The sequence below is a fragment of the Cervus elaphus genome, chromosome 25 (assembly GCF_910594005.1).
Source record: "Cervus elaphus chromosome 25, mCerEla1.1, whole genome shotgun sequence".
In the NCBI taxonomy this organism is placed as follows: Eukaryota; Metazoa; Chordata; class Mammalia; order Artiodactyla; family Cervidae; genus Cervus; species Cervus elaphus.
The window spans coordinates 6,471,379-6,488,758 of NC_057839.1; the positions used below are offsets into that span (position 1 = coordinate 6,471,379).

At 33.1% G+C, this 17,380-nt stretch overlaps 1 protein-coding gene across 4 annotated transcripts in view; it reads left to right on the plus strand.

Moving 5' to 3' along the window:
- RANBP17 (RAN binding protein 17) overlaps positions 1–17,380 on the plus strand; it is a 345,605-nt gene that overhangs the window by 48,320 nt on the left and 279,905 nt on the right. For all 4 annotated transcript variants that reach the window (XM_043887360.1, XM_043887363.1, XM_043887361.1 and 1 more), the window contains exons 8-12: positions 17–90; positions 2,308–2,427; positions 3,786–3,932; positions 4,454–4,626; positions 6,624–6,817. In XM_043887360.1, coding sequence (XP_043743295.1) covers positions 17–90; positions 2,308–2,427; positions 3,786–3,932; positions 4,454–4,626; positions 6,624–6,817 — 708 coding nt within the window. The remainder of the gene's footprint in view (positions 1–16; positions 91–2,307; positions 2,428–3,785; positions 3,933–4,453; positions 4,627–6,623; positions 6,818–17,380) is intronic.

The window sequence follows — 17,380 nt, forward strand, 5'->3', positions numbered from 1 at the left end:
TTTTTTTTTTTTTCAGTTTTCCTGGAACCAGAAACATTGGATCTTTTCTTTAATTTGTATCATTCACTTCCACCACTCCTATCTCAGTTAGTAAGTAAAACTCATTCATTATTTCATTTAAAAGTACCTGTGATATTTATCTCAGGGTGGTACATATTTACTTTATTTATATTCTTGATTGAGTTTACCTCTCATAAGAAATTCTTAACATCATCTATCTGGGATTTGTATTGCTTAACCTATTTGTCAATTTCTACTTACAGTCCATAGTTCCTGCCATTTCACTGGTGAGCCCCAAACCCATAACTGGTGATTTAGTTTGTGCCCATAGCCAAGACGACCATCAGCCTCTAAAGATCTTTTCCCGCTCAGTCCCTAGCTCTTCTGGTACTCAGCCCAGCAGGTTGCCACACCACCTGTTGCCTTCCCTTCTCCTAACCTCTCTCCAACTCTTTCTTCACTGCTTGGCCCCACGTCAGGCTTGCCATGTAGCCCCCATCAGATGTCTCCAAATGAGAAACCAGGGGGATCTGCTCACTTGGTTTTACGTTCATCACTCCAGTTGTTCATTTCCTTTTTTGAATCAAGTTCTGTTGTGTGCTAAAAAGTTCACTCTTTGGTTACATAGAAATTTGAGATTCTGGATTCCATCTTTGTGGAATCTAAAACAGAGACCAGGCAAGATTGAAAAAAAAAAGAAAAAGTTGTCACTTTAATATCTAAGCTTATAGAAGTAAAGTTGGAGGATTCTTATATTGTCATTTCCTTAAAAAAAAAAGTTCAATTTAAAATACATATGAGCAGTATGTTTGTTTAGATATGTTGTTGCCTAGAAGGGAGGAATAGGTTGACAAAAATACTGTCCCTTCCTCTTAAAAACATGCTTGCTCTCGAAATGAGGGTTTTATTAAGGGGGTGGTTTTTAAACTGGTTTTCACAGGACACTCATGTTTCTAGGTGGTACCACAGAACTTCAGCCTTCTGTCTTTTTACCAGAAGAGTCCTGTTGATAGTTGTTTAAAAAGCCATGTTCTCATGTTATGTTTACAGTTATGTTTAGGGATAAAACAAATAAGCTACTGGTGCTTAAAAAGTAGAATGGAAAACTGCTTTAAGAGAATGTTGCTAACATTTATTGTGCATAGCCTATCATGTGATTCTTATCTCACTTCATTCTCACAGTGGCCCTGCAAGGTGATTATTGTTATCTTCACTATGTAAACAAGTCAACAGACTCAGAATGGCATAAGTGACTTTCTTAAGGAGAGTGAACTAAATTTTAGAGCTGAGAGTCAAACTCAAGTGGTTTTGGCCCCAAACTTGTACATATTTTTAATTGTATTAGTGGTTCCTAAACCTTCTACTCATCACAAAGAAGTTTTGTTTTTTGGGATGTTTGTTTGCTTGTGTTTTTTTGCTTTTAACATTAAGGACTGTGACAAACTGAGTAACATCTAAACTGATTTTTTTGTCCCTATTCTCATCCTTGTCTTGAGAATCAGACCTTTTGTGTGAAATCTCCTCACTGAAATATTTAAATATTGGCAGATAATTCTATTTTTTTATAACTGGGCAGATATACATATGTGGACTGAAACAAAACATATGTGGGCCAGCTTGGGGCCTCTCAATTAATAAATGAAAGGCTTCAGTGAATTCCAGTAGGAGAATTAAGAACCTGAGTAGTGAAATTGTCTGATAAAGTATTAACTTAAGGAAGATAAATAACTAGGCCACTGTTACTCTCTGCGGGAATTTTTATAGGATATCTAACTCTTTCAGGAACATTTTCCAAATTGTTCTCAAGATATTAATAAATGGTGTGGACAAGAGGATCTGTCACCAGATATATTTGGGACATGCTAGATTAAATAAAGTTACAGATTTTTTCCTACTTACAGGATACTGCAGTACATTTTGTGCAGTATTTCCTAAACATATTCTGCAGCAACACAGTTATTTTCATTTTGGTGAAGCACTTGATTCATCAGTTTACAAAGGTTTATAGGCAGCAAAAGCAATTTGGAGCCTTTTGAAGTGTATTCAGATCCTGACTCTGCTCTGGTGTATCTAATATATACAAAAATATTAGAGGAATTTTATATACAAATAGAAATTCTAATGGTGGAATTGAAGATTTGTGGTGGTGGTAATGATTGATGATATTTAGTTTACATTGATTTTTGGATTCTGTAATTCTTTTTTATCATTAAAATTTTAAAAATTTTAGTGTAAAAACGAGTGTTCTTTTCGTGTGGCCATAGTTACTTTTAAAGTTGAAATGAATTTTGTTGTTCCTGTTTTTAGGCACTTTCATGTTTAGTTCAATTTGCTTCTACGAGAAGGTCCTTATTTAGCAGTCCTGAACGTGCCAAGTACCTTGGTAATTTAATTAAGGGAGTAAAAAGGATACTTGAAAACCCTCAGGTATTTATGAAGTAACTTAATTAACATTAACATATATAAGTACAGTTTTTCTGCTGAAAGGTGCATAATAAACTTATGACATGGTTATGATTCTGGAAGAAAGTACATATCATAGTCTTTTTTTTTTAGCTCTCATCTGTAGTATAAATGGGCAGTTTTTAAAAGTGCATGTTTTCCTGACTGATGTCTGTGTTGTTTTTATTTTTCCCATAGGAATAGAAGTTGCATATTTTATTATGTTTCTGCTTTTTACCATTGTGTTTTGCTTGTACTTCTTAAATTACTGAAGTGATTAGAGTTATATCTGTATTCTAAACTAGAAGACAATATAAATCTGGATGTTAATATTGAAATAAGTGGCTTTAAATTATGAAATAATATCTTTTTGTCCTCTTGCGGGCAATAAAAGTGTGTAGATTTTAAAATCTACTCTCTATGTTAACTTGCAAATCTTCAGTGGCAATATTCATTTCAGAGAATTGCAAAGCCATTATTAATTAGTGATTTGGGGTGTCTGGATAAAATTTGTTTCACTTTAGTTTTTGGTTTAAAATATCTGTAGTGAAAGTACAGATTTTAAAAGATTAAATGATGATTTAAGGAGGTCTATCTAAGTCTTTTGGCTGTTAATAACTTTTGGGAGAGACAAACTTCTCAAACTATAAAGATAATAACACGCATCCTGTCTTTAAGGGGCTCCCTGGGGACACCTTTCTTGGTCTTTCTTTTTAACCTGTTGTTCTCCCAGAGTTACTTCTATGTATTATGGTACTTTTGTTAAACTTTCTGCTATACATTGCAGCAGTTTATTTGAGTGATTTAGAGACAGGGAGTTGCTTGAGGACATCATGCCTGTGGGTACTCAATAAATATCTGTTGAATTAAAATATATTTCTGTTATTTGTACACATTTAATCTAAATGTAGTGGTATTGCTCTTTTCTAGGATTTTAAGAGCCATTCTTATTGTCCATCTTAGGTATTTTTCAGTTCTTGTACTGACTTCTGTTTAAGCCACAGTACACACATACACACTTTCTCTGTCTCTCACTTCTCTCTCATGCACATTTTTTGGGTATTGTAATGGTTACCAAACATTATGACTTAGTCATCATGGTCAAAGCTTCCTCCGAAGCCTCTACTTTGAATTCCTTTTTATTAATCATTTATGACAACATTAAGCCCAGTGGGAATCATTTTTTTTTTTTAATTGATACCTACCCAGTTGATGCAAAGTGCAGTAAGTACCCATGAAAACACTGAGACTTGGTAAAATACTCTTGGAATTTTACTGATGGTCATTAGTTTGGTTTATTTTTAAGTTTTTAAAATAGCCTTTCTTTTTGTCTCATAATTTAGGGTTTGTCTGATCCAGGTAATTATCATGAATTTTGTCGATTTTTGGCTCGTTTAAAGACAAATTATCAGCTGGGAGAATTAGTTATGGTGAAGGAATATCCTGAAGTTATCAGATTGATTGCCAATTTTACCATTACTAGTCTACAGGTAAGTAAAAATACATAGTTGATGCTAAACTGTAAATAGTTTTAAAATACTTTCTTGATCAGATTTGGTAGGGATTTTTAAAAACATCTATTAAAGCACTTTGCTAAAAATATTCATTGCAAGATTTTAGGAAAAAGTTCTTTGTAACAAATTTTATAGTACTAAAAATTTAGAGGCCATCTAATTATCTAAAGAGTGAATTGAGAAACTGGTAAAACCTATGTGGAGAAATAAAATAAAGTTTTACAGATTAGTTTTTGGAAAAATTCTTTTTATAAGTTTGGGGAGAAGTTTTAAAACCGTATTTTCCACATGATATAAGCTCTGTTAAAAAATATTCATGGAAAGAAGATTAGAAGTATGTTCACAAAGATTTAAAATTTGCCATGTTAAATGTTCATTAGTGTTATAATCAGAATAAGTTTAGTTTTAAATGTATTTTTAGTAATTTTGCCTCTGCAGTTCTTATTCTAGGAAGATATGATATCAGTTTAGATAACATTTGCTTTATTTTTTTGTAGCATTGGGAATTTGCTCCCAACAGTGTTCATTATTTATTAACCCTGTGGCAGAGGATGGTAGCATCCGTTCCTTTTGTGAAATCAACTGAACCCCACCTGTTAGACACTTACGCACCAGAAATCACGAAGGCCTTTATCACTTCTCGCTTGGAATCTGTTGCTGTAGTTGTGAGGTACTGAAAACTAAATGTTTTTGTTGTATTTTCATCTTCTGCATCTTGGAATTTTTTTTAAATGAAAGTATAATTTACTTGTGGTAAAATTTGACCTTTTTCAGTTTTATGAGTTCTGACAAATGTATACATTTGTGTTTAACTAACAATATAATCAAAATATAAAATGGTTCCATCACCCCAGAAAGTTTTTTTAGGTTCCTTTGTAGTCAGACCTTTCCCCATCCTTAGCCTCTAGCAATTATTGATCTGTTTTGTTTCCCTAAAATTTTTGCCTCTTTTGAATGCTACATAAATGAAATCATATAGTGTGTAGCCCTTTAGTCTGGCTTCTGTCACTTGGCATAATGCATTTGAAATTCTTCCATTTTGTGTCAGTAGTTCTTTACTTTTTATTCTGAATAGCATTTCATTTTATGAATATATCATAGCTTATTAATCCATTCACCTTTTGGATTCTTTCTGTTTAAGTGTTCCTATACAGATTTTTGTGTGAATGTGTTTTTATTTCTCCTGGGTAAATACCTAGGTGTGAGATCTGGGTTGCTAGGTAAATGTGTATTTCACTTTAAAAGAAATTGCCAAACCATTTTCCAAATTGCCCATTTCGTTCTGCATTCCTACCAGCAGTTTATGAAAGATCCGATTGCTTTGCATCCTCACCAGCACTTGATATTTTAAAAGTTTTAAAAACTTTTAGTCATTCTAACAGGCCTGATGCCTCATTGTTGGTATAAATTGCATTCCCTTAATGACTCATAATGTTGAGCATCTTTTTGTGCTTATTTACCATTTCTATATACTCTTTGGTAAAATACTTGTCAAATCTGTTGCCCATTTTTGTATTGGGTTGTTTATTTTCTTATATTGAGATTTGAGAGGTCGGTACACTTAGGTCACAAGTCTTTATCATATGTGTTTTGCAAATATTTTTTTCAGTCCATTGCTTGCCTCTTCATTTCCTTATCAGAGCCTTTCAAAGAGCAGGAGTATTAAAGTTTCATGAAGTCCAATTTATCCTTAATTTTTTTCTTCTAGAAGTTTTATAGTTTTAGAATTTAAATTCAGGTCCATAATCCATTTTGAGTTAATTTTTGTATATGATACGAGGTAAGTCTCCATGTTCTTTTTCTTTCCTTTTTTTCCTTTATGTATTTTGAAAACTGGTTATCCCTAACACCATTTGTGGAAAAGACTCTGCTTTCTCCATTGAATTGTCTTTACATTGTTTCCAAAACTTAATTGACCACATAGGTATGGTTCTATTTCTGGACTCTTCTCATTAATCTATGTGTTTCTCCTTCTGCTAATACCCTGCCTTGAGTACTGTAGCCTTATAATAAGCTTTGAGATCAGGTAGTGTGAGTCTTCCACCTTGGTTTTCCCTTTTAAAAATTATTTTGGCTCTTCTTTTGCTTAAATTTTAGGATCATCTTGTCAGTATCTGCAAAAAATGTCCTTCTGGAATTTTGACTATGATTTCACTGAATTTGTATATTAATTTATTAATTTGGTGGAAGAATTGACATCTCAGCAATATTGAGTCTTTCAGGCAATGAGCGTGTTTATCTTTTATTTAGCTCTTATTTCTTTCATCGGGGTTTTATAGTATTCAGTCTTTAAATCTTTACATATATTTAAGTAAAATTTAATTAGTATTTTATGTTTTCTAGTGCCTTTCGAAGGTAATGTTTTTCAAATTTACATTTCCAGTTGTTTATGTTAGTATAATGGTAATGAATTCTATATATTGATCTGTATGCTAGTAACTATGTAAACTCACCTGTTAATACAAGTAGCTTTCATATGGTTTCTTTGGTACTTTTATATACATAATCATGTTTTCAATTATAGACATTTTATATCTTACCTTCAGTGTCTTTTACTTCTTTATCCATGATAGAATTTTGATTTAACTTAAATAGAGTTTATTTGTGGTGAGTAAAAGTATGTCTCATTTTAATGTTGTCGGTTGTCCTATTCTTATATATTTACAGAGATAATTTAGATGATCCACTGGATGATACCACCACTGTGTTTCAGCAGTTGGAGCAGTTGTGCACTGTTAGCAGATGTGAATATGAAAAGACATGCACTCTTCTTGTACAGTTGTTTGATCAAAATGCACAGAATTACCAAAAACTTCTGCATTCAACTTCTGGAATAACTGTGGACATGGCAGTTCAAGAAGGTCAGTAAATTTTATATGACTATTGTATGGTATTATATTGAATTTTAAGTAGCTTCATTAATCAATTTAATAATTTATTGTAATTTATTTTTATTTATTTCCCCAATTTCTGTTCTTCTAGTAATCAATTAATTTTATTAACCTTCTGGGTATTTTGGTGGCTTGATGATTTTAATTCTTTATGAGATTTGCAGGAAATATTTTCTCTCTGGAATCAGTATTAAAAAAAGTTGATGATGATCTTTGAGTAGAGTTTATTAACTTATAACTGTCTTTTAAGTAATTATGTTTCCTTCTTAGCTATAGCTGACTAAAAATTTTGAGCCCAGTTTTAACCAGTTAAAAGTTACATAAGACCAGTTAAAAGTTACATGGTTTTACATTTGTTTATTAGCCTTCATCATGGCTTTATTTTATTATTATATTTTAGTTTCACAATTTCCTCTTTATTTTTTTATTTGAGAAAATAAATATTCTCATAAATATTTCATTTATTTGAGAAAATAAAGATACACAGAAAGATTTATTTCTGTGTATTTCCTTAAATCCTTTATGGAAAATAGGAAATTAAATACACTTTTCAGATTTTTAGACGAGATGACTTACGAGAATGGAACTGGCTGTATATATTTCTAATAGAAGGCAGTTTAGTTATAGTTCCAGGATGTTTTTCTTTTTTCTTCATGTTTGTTGATTTTATCTTGTTTGGAAAGTGAGTGGTAAGTGATGATAGTCAAACTTTCAGTGATTTTCCATCTAAACTCTTTTTAAAAGATTCTTTATAAATTATCCTATATGTTTACAAGATGTCTTCTTAAAATGCCTTTTGTTCATTATCTGGTTTGCTTTTTGAATCACACAGTACTGCTGAGGGTTTGGATAGAGAAATAGTTAACCTCCTTTAAATGTTCTCTTCCATGTCTCTCATTATGAATTAAATGAGGGAGAACTAACATTTTGTTTCACAGCATTTTATCTTCATGATTGATTTCTTTCTTTAGTAGAGTTTTGAAAATTATTAAATATCAAATACATCTAAGTATTTATATATAGTAGCAGTAACAAACACCTTCACGTAACTTAAATAACAGGTCAACACCAAGCTTCGCTGTTCCCTTTTTCCTGCCAGCAGAAAATGCTTGCTGTTTATCAGTTGATGCCTTTTCTTTATAGTTTTACTGCATATATATACATATTCTACAAATAATGCATAGTTTTGCATGTTTTTGAACTTTATACAAATGGAATAAAAATGTATTTATTCTTTTACAACTTGCTTCATTTTTTCTGTGTTGTGTATATGAGAGTTTATATTGATGCTGTAGATATAGTTCCTTCATATGTACTGCTGCAGTACTGCAATTTTTTTTCTCTTTTTTCCACTTATTTTTATTAGTTGGAGGCTAATTACTTTACAGTATTGTAGTGGTTTTTGCCATACATTGACATGAATCAGCCATGGATTTACATGTGTCCCCATCCTGAACCCCCTACTCCCTCCCTCCCCATCCCATCCCTCTGGGTCATCCCAGTGCACCAGCCCTGAGCACTTGTCTCATGCATCCACCCTGGACTGGCGATCTGTTTCACCATAGATAATATACATGTTTCGATGCTGTTCTCTCAGATCATCCCACCCTCGCCTTCTCCCACAGAGTCCAAAAGTCTGTTCTATACATCTGTGTCTCTTTTTCTGTCTTGCATATAGGGTTATTGTTACCATCTTTCTAAATTCCATATATATGCGTTAGTATACTGTATTGGTGTTTATCTTTCTGGCTTACTTCACTCTGTATAAGGGGCTCCAGTTTCATCCATCTCATTAGAACTGATTCAAATGTATTCTTTTTAATGGCTGAGTAATATTCCATTGTGTATATGTCCCACAGCTTCCTTATCCATTCGTCTGCTGATGGGCATCTAGGTTGCTTCCATGTCCTGGCTATTATAAAATAATTATAAACAGTGCTGCGATGAACATTGGGGTGCACGTGTCTCTTTCAGATCTGGTTTCCTCGGTGTGTATGCCCAGGAGTGGGATTGCTGGGTCATATGGCAGTTCTATTTCCAGTTTTTTAAGGAATCTCCACACTGTTCTCCATAGTGGCTGTACTAGTTTGCATTCCCACCAACAGTGTAAGAGGGTTCCCTTTTCTCCACACCCTCTCCAGCATTTATTGCTTGTAGACTTTTGGATAGCAGCCATTCTGACCGGCATGTAATGGTGCCTCATTGAGGTTTTGATTTGCATTTCTCTGATAATGAGTGATGTTGAGCATCTTTTCATGTGTTTGTTAGCCATCTGTATGTCTTCTTTGGAGAAATGTCTGTTTAGTTCTTTGGCCCATTTTTTGATTGGGTCATTTATTTTTCTGGAATTGAGCTGCAGGAGTTGCTTGTATATTTATTGCAATTTATTGATGCATTTATTGTCAATGGGTATTTGTGTTTTTCCTGCTTTTTGCTAATATAATGAATGCTGCTGTAAAGCTTTTGTTATATATATTCATTACACAGTCAGCTTCAGTAGATCATGCCAAACTATATTTTACAAACAGTGATTATACTACTTTATATCCCACCCATTTTGATCCAGTTCCTCACCAACAGCTCATAATGTTAAGCTTTCTGTCAGGCTAATTGAGGTAATATACCTCACACATAATTTACTTTTCACTCCCATGGTTATTAATGATGTTTAGTGTTTTATGTTTATTGACTGTTTGCATCGTCATCAGTGATGTATATGTTCATGACTTTTCATTCTCCTCGCCATTTGGTTTGTTGGTCTTTCTCTTGCTGATGGAGTGCTTTATAGTGTTTTAACACTATAGTGTTAAACTATAGATCTTTAATTGTTTAAATTGTAAATATTGCCTCAAATTTGTGACCTGTCTTTACATGTAACTTTAATATGTCTGTTCTCTTAGTTTTCGTATCAAATTTTGATTAACTCACATAATCTTTTGAAGAGATGTTATATTTACATTGTCCAGAAAAAAAAGGAATTAAAATGTGTTCTGTTCCAGTCCTGTAATCTGTCTTCCTATTCTTCACTCTAACAAATTATGATTCTTGCTAGTTTTGCATCTTTCAAAAGTTTCTGTTTGCGTATACAGTTCATGAATATCTGAGTTCTTATCCACTCTTACTTACATGGAATGTGGCATACCACACTCATGTTCTACTCCTTGCTTTTTCTCATTTAACAATGTATTTTATAGCTATTCTCAAATCAGTATATGGAGAATGCTTTTTTAAAGATGAATAATATTTTATCTTTTGAATGTATCATAATTTAATTAACTGTTCTCTCCATTGCTGAGAGTCATTTGAATTGTTTGCCATCTTCTGCTATTAAAATGAATGCTATACAGATTAACTTTGTACTTGTCAGTTTATATTTATGCAAGTGTGTCTGTAGGAGAATTTCCAAAAGCAAAACTGCTTCTTGGGAGATAGGAATATTGTATTTGTAATTTATATAAATATTTCTAAATTATTCTCGTAAGGACTATACCAGTTTACTTGTCCACCAGCAATCTATGAGAGTTCCATTTTATTGACTTCACAGGACAGTATTACCAAACTTTTGAATTTCTGGCAATCCTATAGGTGAAAAATGATTTCTCAGTCTAATTTAGCATTCTCATATTAGTGATGTTAAACATTGTTTAAGAACTGTTTGGTCTTTTTCTGTAAAAAGAATTACTCATTTTTTGGCTCATTTATTTTGTTAGGTTGTTTTTCTTATTGATTTTTCAGAGCTCTTTATATTTTAGAGAAATGAACCCCTTGCTTGTCTGTATTAAGAGTTTTTAATATCTTTTTCTTTTTTTTTTTTTGAGTGTACAGTTTGATAAATTAGCAGATACATAGCTGTGTAACTAACACCATATTCAAGATAGAAAACACTTCTTTCACTCTGTAAATAATTTTCTTATGCCCTTCAATTCCATTCCATAATGCTTGGTCCAGATAACCACTGGTTTCTGTCACTATGGTTCCTTTCTTTTAGATTTCTATGTAAATGAAATTATATAGTAGGTAGTCTTTTGTGTTTGACTTTGTTTCTTTAGGATAATGCTTTTGAGATTCAAATATATTGTATATGTAAATATTTATTTCTTTCTCTGTGTAGTATTGTATAGTATGGTTTTCTTTTTACTTTGTTTAGCTGTTTACCTCTTAAGTTACACTTGAATATGGTGCTATGACCACTTGCAGACAAGTCTTTGTACCTAAATTTTCCTTTCTCTTGGGTAAATACCTGAAACAAATTGTGGGGTCATGTGGAAAATGTGTGTTTAATATTAAAGATACTGCTATGCTATTTTATGAAGTATACTATTTTTCATTTCCATTAAGAGTGCTTCACATCTTCATCATCATTTGATATTGTCTTCCTACTTTCAGCCATTCTACTGGGTATATAGTAATAGTATCTCACTGTGCTTGTATTTTGAATTTCCTTGATAATTAATGAAGTTGTGCTTTTTTAGGCCATTCTTACATCTTCCTTTGTGAAATGTCTGTTCACATTTTTTCCCCTTTTTTATTGGGTTGTTTGTTCTTTTGTACATAGTCTTATTATTGAAATTCTAAGTGTTTTTATATTCTGTATACAGCCCATTTTTCACATATATGTTTACAAATATTTTCTTCCCATCTGTCATTTATCTTTTTAACTCTTAAGAGTTAAACTTTTAAAGAGTTAAGTTTCAACTCTTAAAACTTTTTAACTCTTTCAGAGAGCAGAAGTTATAAATTTTGATGATGTGCATTTTCAGTTTTTTATTTATGGCTTTATGGTTTTTGTATTGAAGAAATCTGTGTAACTGAAGTCATAAATAGGTTCTATATTTTTCTTCTAAAAGTTTAATAATTTTAGCTATTATGTTCAGGTCTGTGATCCACTTTGAATTAATTTTTGTGAATGATGTGAGGTAAGAAGAATAAGGCCTCCTCCCCAACCCATATAGCTATCAAATTCTAGCACCATTTGCTGAAAAGACTTTTTTTCCTTTTGTATTATTCTGTACCTTTGTCAAAAATCAGTTGACCATAGAAGTCTAGCATCTGTTACTGGACTCTATTCTGTACCATAGATCTAAATGTCTATTCTTTTGCTAATATCATGCTGTCTTGCTTACTATAACTTTATAAGTCTTCAAATCAGGTAATTTAAGTCTTTCAGTCTTGTTCTTCTTTCTCAGAATAGTTTCGTGTTCTACATCTTTTGCTATTGTCTTAATTTTAGCATCAACTTGTCAATTTCTTTAAAAAACTCATCAGTTTACATTGAGGTTGCCTCAATCTGTGTATCAGTTTGGGCCATCTTAATATTCAGTTCATGGACATGGTATCTTGCTCCACTTATGTAGGTGTTTTAAATTTTTGTTTTACTATATTCAGTTCACAGCTATTAAACATCTTTTACTGAATTTATTCCTGTATATTTTTGATGCTGTTGTAAATTTTGATTATTCTCTACTATCCCATATAAGTCCAGAATTGATTTTTGTCTTTGTGTCCTGTGACTTTGCTAAATTTACTTAATAGTTTAAATAGCTTTTTTTGGTAGATTCTTTAGGATTATTTTATATGATAATGTCACCTAAAGTAAAGACAGTTTTATGTCTTATCTTCATGCCTTTTATTTCTTTTTCTTCCGATATTCCACTGGTAGGACCTTTAGTAGAGTATTGAACAAAAGTGGTAAGAATGGATATTCTGGCCTTGTTTCTGTTTGTACATAAAGCAAGCATTAATCCTTTTATCATTGATAATAAATTTGGTGAAATTCCCTTTTGTTTTTTTATAATGTTTATTTGTTTATAATGTTTATTTATAATGAGTGGGGCATTAATTTCTTTGAATGCTTTGTTTGTACCTACTCAAATGACCTTTGTTTTCTTTTTCATTTTACTAATGTAATAAATTACATTGATTGATTTTCCTGTTAAACAGACTTAGCATTCCTAGGATAAATCCTACTTAGTTATGATATTGTTCTCTTATGTAGTGTTAGATTCAGTTTGCAAAAATTTTATTTTATGTTGATGTTCATGAAGGATATTTGTCTTTAGTTTTCTATTTTTTTATGATGACTTTGATTTTGGTAATGGTAGTACTGGCCTCATAAAATATAAAATGAGTCAAGAAGTGTTTCTGCCTCCTTCTTTATTTTCTGAAAGAATCTGTGTAATATTGGTATTATTTCTTTCTTTAGAGTTTGATAGAATTCATCAGCAAAACCAGTGGGCCTGGAAGGTTTATCATTATGAATGAAATTTTGATAATTGATATGGAACTGTTCCTATTTCCTCTTGCACTTGGGATCAAATTTAATCATTTATGTCTTTCAAGGATGACTCTTTTTTTAAATTTACTGAAATAAAGTTATTTCTATTACTCCATTATTATTATTTTAATGTCTGTGGGATCTGAAGTGATGGCCTTTCTTCCATTCTTCCTATTTTAAAAATGGAGGAATGCTTGCTATGTATTAGATTCAGATGTACCATGTAGTGATTCAGTGTTTATATATATTGGGAAATGATCATCACAGGAAGCCTAGTTAACATCCATCACTGTACATGATTACACATTTTTTTGTGTGTGATGAGAACTTGTGGCAAGATCTTCTGTTTTAGTAGCTTTCAAATATGTAATACAGTGTTACCATGCTATACATTACATCCTCATGACATTTATTTTTATAACTGAAAGTTTGTACTTTTTCCCCAACTTTATCCATTTGATAATTTTTGCTTTTTCTCTTTTTCTCTGATAGACTGACTGGATATTTATCAATTTTATCCATTTGATAATTTTGCTTTTTCTCTTTTTCTCTGATAGACCGACTGGATATTTATCAATTTTCTTAATTATTTCAAGAAATGAACTCTTAGTTTCACTGATTTAAAAACTTTTTTTTGTTTATTTTTTATTTCTTGAGTTTTTGGGAGGAAGATTTCTTATTTTCTACCTTATACTTTTGATTTTACTTCATCTTTTAAAATTTTGGATGGAAGTGTCACATCTTTAATTTTTAGGCTTTTTGTAATTTTTTAATTAAAAACATTTAAAGGTATAAATTCTGGTTTAGCATTGCTTTAGCTGTTTATCATGACTTTTGATCTTTTCATTATCATTTAGTTAAGATATTTTCTAGTCTCATTTTTTTGTTACATTATGGATTATTAGAAGTATGCTTTTATATTCTAAATAAAATATTTGGATTTTCCTAGTTATTGTTACTGATTTTGAATTTAATTCTATCTTGGGCAAAATAATTTTGTATGATTTCAGATATTAAGTTTATTAAGACTTGTTTTATGACAAGGCATATGGCCTATCCTGGCAAACATACCATGTACACTTGAAAAGCATATACACTTTACCATAATTGGGTACAGTAGCAGTAAACAGCAATTAAGTCAGGGTGATTAATAGTATTATGTAGGTATTCTTTGTTTTTACTTTTCTTTTTGTCTATTTCTTTTATTTACAGAAAAGTATTAAATCTCTAAATACAATTGTGGAATAGTCAATTGTTTTTAATCACTAAGTCATGTCCGACTCTTTGTGACCCCAGGAGCTATATCCTGGCAGGCTCCTCTGTCCATGGGATTTCCCAGGCAAGAATACTGGAGTGGGTTGCTATTTCTTTTTCCAGGAATAGTCCATATTATTTTTAATTTTCAATTTTTGCTTCATTTAGACTTTTACTGTCTTCTTTACTAACTGATCCTTTTACCCAGTGCTGTCTCATGCTTTCTGTCTACATGAGCTATCATTCACCATCCATTTACTTTCAGTCCGTCTGTGTCTTTATTTTTAGAGTGTGTCTCTTGTAGACAGTGTATTTGTTGTTATTTGTTGTTCAGTTGCTCAGTCGTGTCTGGCTCTTTGTGACCCCATGGACTGCAGCACCAGGCTTCCTGGTCCTTCACTGTCTCCCACACTTGGTTCAAACTCATGTCCATTGAGTCGGTGATGCCATCCAACCACATCATTTTCTGTCATCCCCTTTTCTTCCTGCCTTCAATCTTTCCCAGCATCAGGATTTTTTCCAATGAGTCAGTTCTTTGCATCAGGTGGCTAAAGTATTGGAGTTTCAGCTTCACCATCAGTCCTTCCAATGAATATTCAGGACTGATTTACTTTAGGATTAACTAGCTTGATCTCCTTGCAGTCCAAGAGAATCTCAAAAGTCTTCTCCAACACCACAGTTCAAAAGCATCAGTTCTTCAGTGCTCAGCATTCTTTATGGTCCAACTCTCATATCCATACATGGCTACTGGAAAAACCATAGCTTTGACTAGATGGACCTTTGTCAGCAAACTAATGTTTCTGCTTTTTAATATGCTGTCTTGGTTGGTCATAGCGTTTCTTCAAGGAGCAAGCGTCTTTTAATTTCATGGCTGCAGTCACTCACCGTCTCCAGTAAAGTTGAAGCCCAAGAAAATAAAGTCTGTCATTGTTTCCATTGTTTCCCCATCTCTTTGCCATGAAGTGATGGGACCAGATGGGATCAGGGATCAAGTGATGGTATCAAGGCGTGACTGGGTGCCATGATCTTAGTTTTTTAAGTGTTGAGTTTTAAGCCAGCCTTTTCACTCCCCTCTTTCAGTTTCATCAAGAGGCTCTTTAGTTCCTCTTTGCTTTCTGCCATAAGGGTGGTGTCATCTGCATATTTTAGGTTATTGATTTTTCTCCCCGCAATCTTGATTCCAGCTTGTGCTTCCTCCAGCCCGGCATTTCAGTTGATGTTGAATAAGCAGGGTGACAATATGCAGCCTTGACATACTCCTTTCCCAAGTTCAAACCAGTCTGTTGCTCCATGTCTGGTTCTAACTGTTGCTTCTTAACCTACATACAGATTTCTCAGGAGGCAGTTTAGGTGGTCTGGTATTCCTATCTCTTTAAACATTTTCCATAGTTGTTGTGATCCACATAGTCAAAGGCTTTGGTGTAGTCAATAAAGCAGGAGCAGAAGTGTTGCTGAACTATCTTGGTTTTTCTATGATCCAACAGATGTTGACAATTTGATTTCTGGTTCCTCTGCCTTTTCTAAATCCAGCTCAAATATCTGCAGGTTCTCAGTTCATGTACTGTTGAAATCCTGTTTGGAGAATTTTGAGCATTACTTTACTAGTGTGTGAGATGAGTGCAATTGTGTGATAGTTTGAGCATTCTTTGGCATTGCCCTTCTTTGGGATTGGAATGAAAACTGACTTTTTCCAGTCCTGGCCACTGCTGAGTTTTCTTAATTTGCTGGCATATTGAGTGCAGCACTTTAACAGCATCATCTTTTAGGATTTGAAATAGCTCAACTGGAATCCATTGCCTCCACCAGCTTTGTTTCTAGTGATGCTGCCTAAGGACCACTTGACTTCACATTCCAGCATGTCTGGCTCTAGGTGAGTGATCACATGGACATATCATCATGTTTATCTGGGTCATGAAGATCTTTTTTGTATAGTTCTTCTGTGTATTCTTGCCACCTCTTCTTAATATCTTCTGCTTCTGTTAGGTCCATACCATTTCTGTCCTTTATTATGGCCATATTTGCGTGAAATGTTCCCTTGGTATCTCTAATTTTCTTGAAGAGATCTCTAGTCTTTTCCATTCTATTGTTTTCCTCTGTTTCTTTGCACTGATCACTGAGGAAGGCTTTCTTATCTCTCCTTGCTATTCTTTGGAACTCTGAATTCAGATGGTTATATCTTTCAGTTTCTCCTTTGCCTTTTGCTTTCTCTTCTTTTCCCAACTATTTGTGAGGCCTCCTCAGACAACCATTTTGCCCTTTTGCACTTCTTTCTCTTTGTGGTGGTCTTGATTACTGCTCCTGTGCAATGTCACAAGCCTCTGTTCATGGTTCTGCAGGCACTCTGTCTATCAGACTTAATCCATTGAATCTATTGTCACTTCCACTGTATAATCGTAAGGGATTTGATTTAGGTCATACCTGAATGGTCTACTGGTTTTCCCTACTTTCTTCAATTTATGTGTGAATTTGGCAGTAAGGAGTTTGTGATCTGAGCCACAATCAGCTCCTGGTCTTGTTTTTGCTGACTATAGAGCTTCTCCATCTTTGGTTGCAAAGAATATAATCAATCTGATTTCGGTATTGACCATCTGGTGTTGTCCATGTGTAGAGTCATCTCTTGTATTGTTCAAAGAGTGTGTTTGCTTTGACCCGTGTGTTTTCTTGGTAAAACTCTGTTAATCTTTGCCTTGCTTCATTTTGTACTCTAAGACCAAGCTTGCCTATTACTCCAGGTGTCTTTGACTCCCTCCTTTTGGATTACAGTTCCCTATGATGAAAAGAACATCTTTTTTGTGTGTTCTGGAAGGTCTTGTAGGTCATCGTAGAACCATTCAACTTCAGCTTCTTTGGCATTAGTGGTTGGGGCATAGACTTGGGTTACTGTGATATTGATTGGTTTGCCTTGGAAACGAACAGAGATCATTCTGTCATTTTTAAGATTGCACCCAAGTACTGCATTTTGGACTCTCTTGTTGACTGTGAGGGCTACTACATTTCTTCTAAAG